Here is a 12,275-nt window from a genome sequence, read left to right as displayed (position 1 = left end):
TGTGTAAATGGTACAGAGGACATTTTCAGTACGAAAACTACAAGCACTGCATAGTTAATATTATTTTTCTCAGTTTATGCATGCATGTTACAAGCATGGAGGCGAAGCACCACTTTTCTAGGGTGAATAGAGATATGTGAAATATTTTTCTGAGGTCAGATTAATGGAATCAACCTAAATTAAAGAAGAACTGAGGGTGGAGTAAGAACCATGCTGTATATTAAGTTAATCTTAAAAATTCATTCCAGTATACATAGAAGAAGGAGGAGAAGGAGGGAGAGGAGAAGGAGGAGAAGAAGAGAAAGAAGAAGAATTTCTAGCTCAAAGAGTTCCATTACAGTTCTACTACCTGCTGGACTCCACCAGCTTGTCAGGGTCAACCGCATGGTGTGTTGGGCATATGGGTGTTTGCTTTTGCATCTGTGTTGTGTGTGTGTTGGGTTAGCCTAGGACCTTGCTACTCAGAGGTAGTTCATAGCTATCAGCCTTATCTTGGAGTCTGTTAGAAATGCAGAATCTCAACCCAGCTCCACCCAGTTAGAAAAGAGTGTTTTACCAAGGTCACCATATATACCTTTAAGTTTGAGAGGCAATGAAAACTGTTAAGTTTAGAGAGAGACAGAAGCCATCCAGGGATAAAGCTATGCTTGGTCCCTGAGTTTTACTTAGTGTATCCTTGTCCCAGATTCTCCTTTATCTAGAGATAAAATTTCATTCCTATGTGAAGAAGGCTGAGCACGGAAGAATTGATGCTTTTGAACTGTGGTGTTGGTGAAGACTCTTAAGAGTCCCTTGGACTGCAAGGAGATCCAACGAGTCCATTCTGAAGGAGATCAACCCTGGGATTTCGTTGGAAGGAAAGATACTAAAGCTGAAACTCCAGTACTTTGGCCACCTCATGCGAAAAGTTGACTCATTGGAAAAGACTGATGCTAGGAGGGTTTGGGGGCAGGAGGAAAAGGGGACGACTGAGGATGAGATGGCTGGATGGCATCACTGACTTGATGGACACGAGTCTGAGTGAACTCCAGGAGTTGGTGATGGACAGGGAGACCTGGCGTGTTGCGATTCATGGGGTCGCAAAGAGTCGGACACGACTGAGCGACTGAACTGAACTGAACTGATGATTAAAGCTATAATATCCCTTTTACTCTGCGCTCACTTAGTCATCAGCTTTCATTATCTAAAATATGGCCCAGATGTAGCAATTAACAACAACAAAAAACACTCCAGGCAATTAACATGGATGCTGCTTATATATTTCATACATTGGTGAGATCTCAGACTCTTAGTAGGTAGTGCTAGTGGTAATGAACCTGGCTGCCAATGAAGCAGACGTAGGAGGTGCAGGTTCGATCCCTGGTTTGGAAAGATCCCTGGAGGAGGGCACAGCAACCCACTTGAGTATTCTTGCCTGGACAATCTCCATGGACAGAGGAGCCTGGTGTGCTACAGTCCATAGGGTCACAAAGAGTCGGACACGACTGAAGCAACTTAGCATGCACAGACCCTTACAATCCCAATAATCTTGGTATTATGGTTCCCTACACACACAAAAATTGGAAGCAGCAAATTTAAAGTAGAGCCTAGGGAAAGAAGTGAAGTGCCTGCAGCCTGGAGGTGAGTTTCACAATGAGCACTGATGGGAGAAAGAATGGCTTTAACATTTTCAGGGTTATTTCGTTTTATAAATCTTAGTCATACCTTAAAAACTGGTCTTAAAAAGTGGTTCTCAATCCTGGTTGCCTATTAGACTCACCTGGTGAACCCTTTAAAAAACAAAGCCCAAAGCCTCAGTCTCAGAGATTCTGGTCTCAATGATCTGGGGTGGGGTCCAGCCACAAGTAGTTTATAAAAGCTTCCCAGATGATTCTAATGAACAGCCAGGGTTGTGAACCATTAGCTTAGTGGTTTGGTTCAGTTTGCTTCCCAGCTGGTTCTGTGGTAAAGAATCTGCCTGCCAGTGCAGGAGCTGCAGGAGACATGGGTGTGATCCCTGGCCAGGGAAGATCCCCTGGAGGAAGGATGACAACCCGCTCCAGTGTTCTTGCCTGAAACATCCGCAGACAGACCAGCCTGGCAGGCTACAGTCCATGGGAAAGGAAAGAATTGGACATGACTGAGTGGCCGAGCCCACACTCATCAGGAGCCACTCACTGTAGAACCCAGAGGCCTGGACCCTAAGTAGCCCCAAGTAGGTTCTTTATAGCTTGTTACATTCTTTGATGATGGTTAGAATATCATCGTGGAGAAGGCAATGGCATCCCACTCCAGTACTCTTGCCTGGAAAATACCATGGACGGTGGAGCCTGGTGGGCTGCAGTCCATGGGGTCTCAAAGGGTCGGACATGGCTGAGTGACATCACTTTCATGCACTGGAGAAGGAAAGGACAACCCACTCCAATATTCTTACCTGGAGAATCCCAGGGACGGGGGAGCCTGGTGGGCTGCCATCTATGGGGTTGCACAGAGTCGGACACAACTGACACAACTTAGCAGCAGCAGCAGCAGAATGTCATTGAGGGCTTCCCTGGTGACTCAGTGGTAAAGAATCCGCCTGCCAATGCAGGAGACACAAGAGACGCAGGTTCAATCCCTGCATCGGGAAGATCCCTCGAGTAGAAAATGGCAACCCATTCCAGTATTCTTGCCTGGAGAATCCCATAGACAGAGGAGCCTGGTGGGCTACAGCCCATGGGGTTGCAATGAATCGGACACGACTGACTGAGCAATGTCATTGATGAGCAGTGTCATTGATGACCAAGATTTTAAGAAGAAAATACCTTATATATTAGAAGTGATTTTGACAGAAAGTAAGAGAGCCTAGAACTAAAGGATAAAGAAACCCATATCTAATCCTTGTGTCGTAAAGAGACCTAGAGGGAACTGGTGGAGGGAGGCAGACCCCACCATCTCTCCTTTCTGATCCTCCCCTTGTAGACCAATACTTAATGTGCCCCAAAATTCTCTGGGGATCTTGTTACAATGCAGATTCTGACTCAGTAGGTCTGTAGAGGACTTGAGACGTAGCTGGTCAGAGACCATACTCAGAGCTGCGCAGCTCTAGATCATGCTGATGACCATGACTCGTCCCCCAAACCCTCTGAGGAACCCAAACAAGAAGAATGACTTCCTCATTCCCGAAGAAAGAATTCTCCTGGCATTGTTGGTATCCAGAACCACTCAGCTCAAAACTGTTCTTAACTATTTTCTCCTCCACAAGGCAATTTTATCAGAGAAGCAGAGATTGGTGTGTTAGAAATGGGCTTAGAGAACATCCATCTAGCTTGACTCATTCATTAGGAAAGTATGGCAATGGGGGCAAGAGGGCAAAGGATTTGCCAAGGTCACAGGTAATAGAGGCAAAGTCAAAACTGGCTCCAAGTTAGGACATGAAAGCATCAGTTAAAGATACTATTAAAAAGTGAGTCAACATAATTGCCTTGTGTTACTTTTTATATGAAATATCATGTTCATTATCCTCAGGGAGCTAGTTGTCTAATAAAGCCCAGAGCTGGAAAGAAACACACAACTCTAAAGCTAGGCTGGCTGGCCTTGAGCCTTAAGATGGGGTAGAAACGATGCTAAAGGGGCTACCCTATGGAATTTCCATAAAGAAGGTTCATGCCTCCAACAGAAGCTGCTTGACAAATTCCCCAGTCATGTTTATTTCACTCATCGATTCTTGGACCTGCTTCTCAAATGATTTTCTAAATCTTACACAAGAATGACACACTCCTATTCAATGTTAAAAAGCCCTCGTGTGAGACTGAAGATGTACATTATTCTTTCAATATGGGGAGTGTGAGGGGCAATCATATTCCCAGAACATTCAGGAGTGTATCCAGCCAAATGGGCCTCATTATTGGTTCATCTTCTGTGGCCTCTTAGGAAAGCAGACTCGTGCTAATGAAATCAGCAGACCCCACAGCCTTCTGGGTCCTGAAGCCATCCATGTGGCTGGATCAGTGGCCACACTGGCTCCTGAGTGCTCCCTTCCCTTGCCAAAAGAGGCCCTCCCAGCAACACTGTTTAAGCTGGACTTGTTCTCGTTTATACCTCAAAGCTCTGGACTGGGCTGACACTTTGTCAGCAGAGTGTGTGACCATGTTATCTTGCTCCCAGTGGCTATCGGGGTCTGGAATTAAGAATCAGCCAAGGGGAAAGTGAAAGTGAAAGTGAAGTCACTCAGTCGTGTCCGACTCTTTGTGACCCCGTGGACTGTAGCCCACCAGGCTCCTCCATCCATGGGATTCTCCAGGCAAGAATACTGGAGTGGGTTGCCATTTCCTTCTCCAGGGGATCTTCCCAACCCAGGGATCGAACCCGGGTCTCCCACATTGCAGGCAGACACTTTAACCTCTGAGTTACCAGGGAAGCCCAGCCAAGGGGAAATAAACCTGAAAGCCACAAGTCTGAATATTAAATAGCAGCACCACTAGGGACTGCAGTGGGAAAGAGGTTTCCTGGACTAAAGTCACCTCCCTCCACTTTCAACTTTACTTGGTGTCTGTCTTCTGTTTTGTGTTCGTGGTAAATCCTGATGTATCTCTGTTTCTTTAGGCCACCTCAGCACCTTCTGAGGAATTAAGCTATCTGGATAGGCAGAGATGCAGATTCATACCTTTGCTGTCAGCGGGCTCAGGTGTCAAGGTCATTTTCACTTCTGAGACATTTTCAAAAGATCACAGACAATTTTCTCAGCGACTAGTCAGAGAGATGAGAAAGAGCTGGAAGGTGAGGCAAGAAACCACGGGTGATGTTTGAGCAACGAGGTTGGAGCCCCTTTTACATGTTTTTCATTGTATTTTATTTTCCTAATTGCTTTAATGGGCATGTGGTACTGCAAAATAAAGTGAAATTGTTTTCCTCAGTTGATGCAATTTACTGGGAGACAGTGTGATCCTATAACACAGGGACTCCTCAAATCCATTGATATTGGGATGGAGGGAGGGGTTTCTTTTTAAGCCTTTATTTCGAACGATGTTTTCACTAATGAATACAAAGCCTATAAAGGGAAAAACCCATGTTTCTTCACAACCGGGTTTCACAACAGCTATTAGATGACCACAGCATCATCAAAGAGTGGAAAATGTGGGGGGGAAGGGCACAGGGGCTTCAAGAGTTGCAATTTACCAAGGAAATTGACCCTGACACCCAAATCCACAGGGTAAAAGTGGTGCCGTGAACCTGGGAAAAGTCCAGGCCTCGTTCAGGCTTGCACCCATTTCTTCTGATCCCAGATGCAGAGGGGGCCCTGGCTCCGGGTTGCCCAACGTCGGCTGTGAGTTCCAAGCAGAGGCTCAGAGTCCCAGTCTGCAGGGTGGCTCCAAGGAGCCCCACACAGTGGAGTCCCGGCATCCAGGGGGGCGGAGGGCGCTGGTGCCTGCTCACAGAAGAAAAGGCCAAGGCCACAGACCTGAGTGCCTCCCCGGCAGTGGGGAGCACATGGCTGGCTCAGGTTGGGGTCTAGAGGAAGCCCTGAGTCTGTGGGACTGCATGTTGAGCTAGAGGCCGCCAGGGTCTCAGAACACTAGGCAGGTCTGGGTGCAGGGCCCGCGGATCCTGTTGTGCCCGCCCCGCCCGGCCCGCTCCGTCCCGCCCCTCTCCCAGCCCAGCCCCGCCCCACCATCCCCTCTCCCAGCCCAGCCCCCTTCCGCCCTCCTCTCACTTCCCCCTCCTCCAATCCCACCTCTTGGGGGCGCCCACGCGCCCTCCGACTATAAAGCATCGAGGTTCTGCAGCCCGTGGACCAGCGAGAAGCCTCGAGCGGCTCCTGCACTTGCTTCCAGACCCCTCGAGGCACCATGGCCGAGGGCCCGTTCTTTATGGCGGACACACCCATTCATCCGGACCACCTGAGGATGTGGGAAAAGGCTGTGTATGTGGACGAGAACCGGCGCACCTGGCTGCCCATAACCCTCAAGGTACAGCCGCTGTGGGGCCAGGCGTGCAGGGCAGCATGGATGGCCCACCCATGGCCCGGGGTCTGGACCCGGACGCCCCAGGTCGTGCAGGCCCTAGAGGACACCCTCAGATGCCACAGGGCGAGGGCAGCGGCGGGGAGACTCAGAAGGGCAGGTCCACTCAGGGCGGCCAGGACACACAGATGAAACCACTCTGAGCTGGGCTCAAGGATGAGAGGTTCTCCAGGCCAGGAGAGGAGGGTAGGAGAAACACAGAGCCAAAGGATGGGGACCCAGTATGTCTGGAGTGTATGAATATGATCTCGAGTAAAATAGGATTTCTCTGGATCTCAAGGACCTAATCCATAAAATGGGAATAATCTTTTGTCCGAAGTGATTTGGGTTTCCCTGGTGGCTCAGGCGGTAAAGAATCTGCCTGCAATGTGGGCTACCCAAGTTGGATTACTGGGTTGGGAAGATCCCCTGGAGAAGGAAATGGCAACCCACTCCAGTATTCTTGCCTGGGAAATCCCATGACCAGAGGAGCCTGGCAGTCTACAGTCCGTGGGTTAGGAAGAGTTGGACATGACTGAACAACTAACATGAGAAAGTGATTACCGCCCTTGGCAGATTATCAGAATCTCCATAGGTGAAACCCAGAAATCTGTATTTTGAAAGGACCCTCCACAAATTAAGATCAGCCAAGTTTGGGAACCACTGCAGTAGAATTTGGGGTATTTCCTACCTCCTCAAGTCTTTGAAAGAAAGAAATTTCACATGGCATAAAGCAGTACGGAACAGACACTGACTTTGTTTTATGTGTGATGCCTTAAGACCTTAAGATGGATCTTTAGTTAATACTAACTTCTTTTTTTTTTTAAGAAGTACAGCTCTCTTACAAGCACTTTCCATCAGAGCATGGGTTTCCTCAAAGAAACTTAGGTGAAAACAGTTGAAACTTTCCATATATAAACCGAAGAAAGAATATATAAAAGTATAATTGTCATTAGAACATTTATGGAATAGTAAAATTGCAAAAAGTTACTGAGAATGCTTGTTTTCCCATTTTATAGGTGAGGAAATAGAGGCATAAAAATGGACATTTGTTCAAAGTAGTACTGTTTGTAGGCTAATGGGGTTGGGATTCCAGTGCAGCATCATCTAAAATATAACCACCATCTAAAATTTGCATCTTTATTGTCCTTTAAGATTTTGAAATATATATACTTTTAAAAATTGAGTTAAATATTCACGTTAAGCCAAGCATTTGAGGAAAATGTAAGTGAATATCTTTTTTTAATCTTTGGTTGGGGCATATCTTCTTAAACATGATGCTGAAACTGCGAAGCAGAGTTTGTCACATAATCATTATAAATTCTGGACAAAGCCATTTAGCAAACCATGGGATAGAATTTTCTCCACATAATTTCAAAGAACTAGTATTCTTCATCTGAAAAGATTTATGTAAGTCAGCAACAAAAAGGTGAATAAGCAAATTTCAAATGGTTCAAGGATATGGAAAGCCATATCCTAACATGGCAAGAAGGGTGATTTCCACCCTTGCACTTTGCAAGATATCCTGAATTGTTTTTTAATGATGAATTCTAACTTACTTCATAGATAAAACTTGAAAAGCCGTTTCCACTTTGGAAAAATAATCATTGAACAAAGTGTCCTGTTGATATGCCAAAAATTCTAGGTTGTGGGGATTTGCAGTGGGTGGGATTAAATCCCACTGCTTGTGAAGCTGATATTTCTACTCAGGGAGAGGGACAGCACAGTAGGTGAGGCAGGTGGGAAGTTGTGTAGGATAACTCCAGTGGGATAGCAGGCAGGAACCAGTGGCCTGGGGTCTTCATGCAGGTCGTCTCCAGAATCTTCTTTTGCATGTACCTGAAAATTGCCCATCATTTTCTCTGAAACCTTTTTGTACATCGGTTTGGGCACGCCCCTTATGGATATCATAGAGTTGGATTCTTCTGGCATTTGTTTTTATAGATAAACATTCATTCGAACCAAGATCTGCCTTTAAAAAGGATGTGAGTCCTGCATGGGTTTAGGGGAGAATGTTCCAGGCAGAGGACAGCACGTAGGAGTGATTTCTACTTGGAGTGTGTGTGTCCAGAGATGGTGAGGAGGTCAGTGTGGCTGGAGTGGATGGAGGAACCAGGATGGAACAGTAGGTGGTGAGAGGTGAAAGAGGAGGTGAGAGAGGCAGGGACCTGGCTCAGCAGCCCTGTGGGCCACGGTGAAGAGTCCAGTTCACCTGCCTGCGATTGGAAGCTGTCGAAGGGCATCCAGCAGGGAAGAGACAAGATTTTTAGACAGGCACCCTGGCTCCGGGGCTGAGACTTGGCTGTGGGTCACAGGACCAACTAGGCGGTAGGCTGGGCAGTTGTCTCTGTAGTCTAGTGAGAGGCAGTGAAACAAGGACTGCGGTGGAGATGCTGTTACCTGATTCCAGGGTCTGGGCAGATCTTGTTTCAAAGGGGATGCATGATAATGAATAATCAAAGAAAATCCCACATCAGCTGAAACGGACCCCAGACGCCATGATTACAGAAGCCCCAGGGCCCCGTGGCATTCCCTAGCAACTAGGCACTGGTCACGAGGTGGACCTTCTGAGGTCTCGTCTGGGTATCTAGACCCATTCAAGTGCTGCTCATCCCGGCCCAGCCCGAGCCCCCTGAGAGGAGCGTTGTCCGGCTTAGGGACTGGATCTTCAGGGAGCAGTGACCACCAGCATCTCAGCTGCAGGCTGGGCGGGTGGCCGGATGGTCCGTGGGTATTTGTGCTGGACAACCTGTGGGTATTGTGTCCTGAGGGTGTACCTCGGCCTTCTCTTCTCTTCAGATAGAAAATAACCTCCAAGTCCTCTTTCGTCAGCAAGACGTGCCCCTGGGGGAGCCTGTGCCCCCCAGCCAGCTGGGCCCGCACCAGCTGCCTGTCATGTGGCAGCTCTACCCCGGGCTGAGGTACCGAGCCTCAGACTCCAGTTTCTGGCGCATAGTGTACCATGTCGAGGCAAGTGTGGGCTTCCCCAGGGACCCGTCAGGTGGTCGTGGCTGGCCCCGCTCCCCCGCCCCCATGTCTGGCCCCTGCAGTCTATCTGTTCCCTCCACTTCTGAAAAAAAAAAAAAAAAAAAGTAGGGGGGGCGGACTTTACAATGGCAGATATTTTTAGGACTGAATTGGTGAGACATTAAAAGGGAATGACCAGCCACCCTCAGGGGTCTCCAACAGAAGCTCCCTTGGTGGCAGGCACCTCTCTGGTGGGCAGTCCAGGACTGCAGGCTGGGGGAACGAGGGGCTCCTGGGGTCCCCCAGGTTCCCAGCTGCTACCCCAATCCCAGGGCCCGGAGTGGGAGGGGACAGAAGATCCCCGGCTCTGGCCTCCACTTCCCTCTCTCACAGGTCTCTGGCACCGAGGAAATGCTCCTGGAGCAACTGCCAGACCCAGTGAACCCGTGATGAGGTGAGCACCCCAGGGCAGGTCAGGAAGAGGGGACGCCCCTCCTCCCCGCTACGGAGGCTGTGCTGACCCCTATTCCCAACTACGCTGACCTCCGTGGTGCTGACCCCTATTCCCAACTACACTGACATCCGTGGGGCTGGGACCCAGGCTCGTTCTCCTTTAACACCTCAGGAGCCAATCAAGTCCTTAATACTAGGGGCGCGTAGCTGCACGGTGCTTCATAGGCGTGGGCACGGTCCTTTGACCTTCACATCACCAGACCTGGATAGTATTTAACTTTATAGGTCATAAGACGGGGCGGGGGGGTTGAGACATGGGATGACTGGTTGAGATCTCAGAGTCAGGTTTCGGATCCAGGTCTTCTCACACCAAGCCGCTGACTTGGGCATAAGGCCTGGGCTCTGGGGACCAGCATTGACCCCCCCTAGCTCCCCTATCCAGACGCCAGCCGCTCCACACCACCACCCCGCCCCCTGCATTCCGCCCCTTCCTTCCCTTTGCCCTTGACCTTGTTCTTTCTCGTCCCAAGTCCCGCAGCTCCCATCTCCTCCCAAGCCCTGAGCCTGCCAGGGGAATGTTAGTGCTTCCGTTCACCTTCCTGTACCTACCAACCCTGTGTGATCTGCTCCACCACACCCGGGTCGGACAGACGGACAGAGGATGAGTTCCCCCGAGCGGACCTGCCTGCGGGAGAGGCCGTGTGGGCACAGCTTCGGGGTCCTCATACCCCGGCCTCTACCTATGCCTCTGGTTTTCTCAGCTGCCTGATGGTCTCAGCCTCTCTCCCTGTTCCGTCCCTCACAGCAAACAGTGTCACGTCCTGCACACCCTGGGCTGCTTCCCGCTCTGTCCCCTCAGCTCTGTATCCTGGCCACAGGGCATGGGGCCGGCTTGCCTACGCTTGGTCTCTGAGCCCCTGAACCAGCCGTCTCCCGTGGTCCTTGCCTGCACGTGACCACGCCTCTGAGAGCCCCGCCCACACCTCCGAGAGCCCTACCCCCTGCCCGAGCATCCTACGTGCCTGGGAGGGGCTGGGGTCAGCGCTCAGGACTGCGAAGCTTGTGGTTCAGAGGCGCTCAGCCCGGGACAGGCAGGAGGCCCGGCAGGCCAGCGTGGTGGACCAGCTCTCTGATTGCCCACATGTGGAAAGAGAGATTGGAGGTCCCCCTATTTTACAGATGCCCTCAGACCCGGATGTTATGAAGTTGTATGTGGCGTAAACACTTTGTAATGTTGACTGATTAAATGGAAGACAATTCATCTAACTTTGTGCTGGACCAGCTTCTATCCTTGACCTTGATTCTAGTGGAGAGAAGCAGGAACAGACGGTCACCAAGTAAGAATATTTGAAAGGGAAAGAATCCTCATGAAAAGTTTTTACTTTGGAGATAAGACTGGAATTTATTTTCATATAATCCAAGTGCTCAAAAGCCCAGTGTTCTTAGAGGTATAGTTTTGAGAACCACTGGAGTAAGTGACCTCAAAAAGTCAGTCAGCATCTCCTGGTATTCAGGACACACACACACACCCGCCTCCATTCTCCTCCCTTCCTGGCCCAGCCAGCTCTGTCTCCTGTCCTTCCCTGGATAGTTCCAATCCCAGCCTGAGCCCCCTCCTGCCTGACAACTGTCCCCAGCCAGCAGCCAGAGTCCTTCCCTTCCTCCCAAGCCCCAGGTCACAGCCCATCCCGCAGAAGCCTCCTGATTGCTTCTCAAGATTCCCTGCCCCTCCTTTACCTTCTGAGCAGGTAAACAGGACCTCAGGCATCACAACGGAATGCCTTCCAGTCAAAGGAATACTGCTCTTCTCCACTTGGCATAACCCTAGTCCCTAGCTCTTCATCACAGAGCCATGTCAGGGTCAGGACACAAACATCAATAGGTGGTTAAGTATCTGAGAATTACATTAAAAAAAAAAGATACTGCTTCCCTGGTGCCTCAGATGGTAAAGAATCTGCTTGAAACACAGGAAACCCGGGTTCAATCCTTGGGTCAGAAGATTCCCTGGAGAAGAAACTTGACAACCCGCTGCAGTATTCTTGCCTGGAGAATCCCATGGACAGAGGAGCCTGGAGGGCTGCAGTCCATGGGGGTCACAAAAAGTCAGACATGAGTGACTAACACACTCATACAAGTATCTAATATGAGAACTGTAGAAGAAAAATATCACTTTTCCTGTTTTATATTCTCCGATCCCCATCTCACCAAGCATTAGACAGGTGAACGTCTGGTTCCACACCTGCCTGGGCCTGTGTCTCTTATTTTAACCCTGTCGTTTTGCACGGTACTTGACAGTGCAGGAGTTTGGTCTGTTGGAGCGTCAGAACCTTGGAGAAGAAAGAGTATCCGCGGTTAGCCTGTGGCTTGTTTTAGGAACAGGCACAAGAAGAGGAAAGTTCTCAATTGGGGCTGAATGTTTGTGTCCAGCACTCGACGCCCCCCCCCCATATTCATATGTTGATGCACTAACTGCTGGGTGTGTATTTGGAGGTGGGACCTTTGGGAGATGATTAAAGTGAGAAGATGGCCTGAGGATGGAAGAAAGATCTCTCTCCACGCGCCTGCACCAAGGAAAGGCCACGTGAGGACCCAGCAGGAAGACAGCAGTCAGCAAGCCAGGACCACACACTGGACACGGAGCGGGCTGGCCAGCACTTTGATTGGACTTCTGACTCACGTTGAACTGGGAGAAATAGATACCTGTGGTTTAAGCCCCCAGGTCTGTGATGTTTTGTTACAGCAGCTCAAGCAAACCAAGGCAGTATTCATGAAAATTTTGGCCACCTCTGTGAACTCTGCTGAGGGCTGCAGATATAGCAATGAACAAAACGGAGGGCCTGCTCTCAGGCAGCTGTCCCTCTGGATAAAAAAGAAGCAGCAGCTCAGAACGTGCCA

General features: G+C 49.6%; 1 protein-coding gene across 1 annotated transcript; it reads left to right on the top strand.

The window, feature by feature from the left end:
* Positions 1–5,722: 5,722 nt before the first annotated feature.
* On the top strand, positions 5,723–10,646 carry TCL1A (TCL1 family AKT coactivator A). The gene is made up of 4 exons (XM_012099174.5): positions 5,723–5,927; positions 8,760–8,930; positions 9,321–9,381; positions 9,911–10,646. The coding sequence occupies exons 1-3, from the start codon at positions 5,808–5,810 to the stop codon at positions 9,375–9,377; spliced, it is 348 nt and encodes a 115-aa protein (XP_011954564.3). The 5' UTR covers positions 5,723–5,807; the 3' UTR covers positions 9,378–9,381; positions 9,911–10,646.
* Positions 10,647–12,275: the final 1,629 nt, after the last annotated feature.

This window comes from Ovis aries, chromosome 18 (assembly GCF_016772045.2).
Source record: "Ovis aries strain OAR_USU_Benz2616 breed Rambouillet chromosome 18, ARS-UI_Ramb_v3.0, whole genome shotgun sequence".
Taxonomy (NCBI): Eukaryota; Metazoa; Chordata; class Mammalia; order Artiodactyla; family Bovidae; genus Ovis; species Ovis aries.
This window is presented reverse-complemented; position numbering and strand designations above follow the sequence as displayed.

Coding starts and splice junctions, on each gene's coding strand:
- TCL1A (XM_012099174.5), top strand. CDS start 5,808: ATGGCCGAGGGCCCGTTCTTTATGGCGGACACACCCATTCATCCGGAC. Junction 5,928..8,759: donor GGCTGCCCATAACCCTCAAG/GTACAGCCGCTG, acceptor TCTTCTCTTCAG/ATAGAAAATAACCTCCAAGT. Junction 8,931..9,320: donor GCATAGTGTACCATGTCGAG/GCAAGTGTGGGC, acceptor CCTCTCTCACAG/GTCTCTGGCACCGAGGAAAT.